Source organism: Triticum urartu, chromosome 5A, assembly GCF_056163025.1.
Source record: "Triticum urartu cultivar PI428250 chromosome 5A, HENAU_Tu73, whole genome shotgun sequence".
Taxonomy (NCBI): domain Eukaryota; kingdom Viridiplantae; phylum Streptophyta; class Magnoliopsida; order Poales; family Poaceae; genus Triticum; species Triticum urartu.
Genome location: NC_141877.1, coordinates 234246771 through 234247900, shown reverse-complemented (window position 1 = coordinate 234247900; position 1130 = coordinate 234246771). Strand labels below are relative to the sequence as shown.

The following is a 1130-nucleotide window of genomic DNA, read 5'->3' as shown; positions in this document are numbered from 1 at the left end:
TCCCGTACTGTGTCTTCCACAATCTTCACACCCACAACACCATTGACTGCCAGGAGCTGAGGGCGCTCCGGGATGAGCGCCTGGGCCACCGCCCTGAGCAAGGAGACCGAGGCTTCGGCCGTGGAGGAGTGCGTGGTGGAGGCTGCTGGGACAACTGCAACCCTTGCCAGGGAGGAACAACGACAACCATCATGACGATAGGGCTGGGGCCTTCTAGGAGACTCGTGTGATCGCTTGCATCCTCGGTGGTGCCCAGGCCCCTGCCTCAAACCGCATCTTCAAGCAATTCTCACATGAGGTGAAGGCGGCCCTCCCGAGGCTCAAGGTCGCACATCCCCTCTGGTGGTCGTAGTATGCCAGTACCTTCGACTCCAAGGATCACCTCAAGTGTTCGGCCGCTGCTGGCGTGCTTCCCATGCTCTGCACGCCCACCATCAGCAACGTCTCTGTCACCAAGACCCTCATCGATGGCGGTGCTGGTCTCAATGTGCTCTCCATTGAGACCTTCAAGAGGCTTCAGGTGCCCTATGATCAGCTCATGCCCACTAGGCCGTTCTCTAGAGTGACGGATGGCTCTACCGTCCCCCAGGGGCAAGTGCGCCTTCCTGTCACCTTCGACAAGCGCGACAACTACCACGCCGAGATCATTGATTTTGATGTCGCCCACATCGGCCTCCCGTACAACACCATCTTGGGGTACCTTGCCCTTCCCAAGTTCATGGCGTCCGTTCATCATGGCTACAACATCCTTAAGATGCCAGGGTGTAGCGGCATCATCACCGTTGCATGCGATGAGAAGGATGTAGTCTGCTCCCTCGAGCATGCCTACCGTACTGCAGTGGCCAAGAACTCTAATGACAAGGGTGGCATCCTGCCTCCCGAGGCCACCCCCACGAAGAAGTAGCTCCTCCCCAAGAGCCGTCCAAAGGCTGAGAAGCCTACTGGCAGCGCCTCAGGCTCCGTGCCTACTATCGGGGCGCCACTTCCTCCTGCATCGGAAGGCGCACCCAGCGCCGCCCTTAGGATGGGCTCGGTGGCTTCCATCAGGAGAGCCTCGGACCTAACCAGCATGACGAGGTAGGTGCTCAGGCACCACTTGGAGGTGTGCCTCGATGCGCGCCCCCTCAAGC

At 59.7% G+C, this 1130-nt stretch overlaps 1 protein-coding gene across 1 annotated transcript; it reads left to right on the top strand.

Annotated features, from left to right (window-relative positions):
- Window positions 1-415: 415 nt before the first annotated feature.
- On the top strand, window positions 416-904 carry LOC147970900 (uncharacterized). The gene has a single exon (XM_087523710.1). The coding sequence runs from the start codon at window positions 416-418 to the stop codon at window positions 902-904; it is 489 nt and encodes a 162-aa protein (XP_087379836.1).
- The last annotated feature ends 226 nt before the right edge of the window (window positions 905-1130 follow it).

Excerpts from the sequence above, each read along its gene's own strand:
- LOC147970900 (XM_087523710.1), top strand. The coding sequence starts at position 416 with ATGCTCTGCACGCCCACCATCAGCAACGTCTCTGTCACCAAGACCCTC.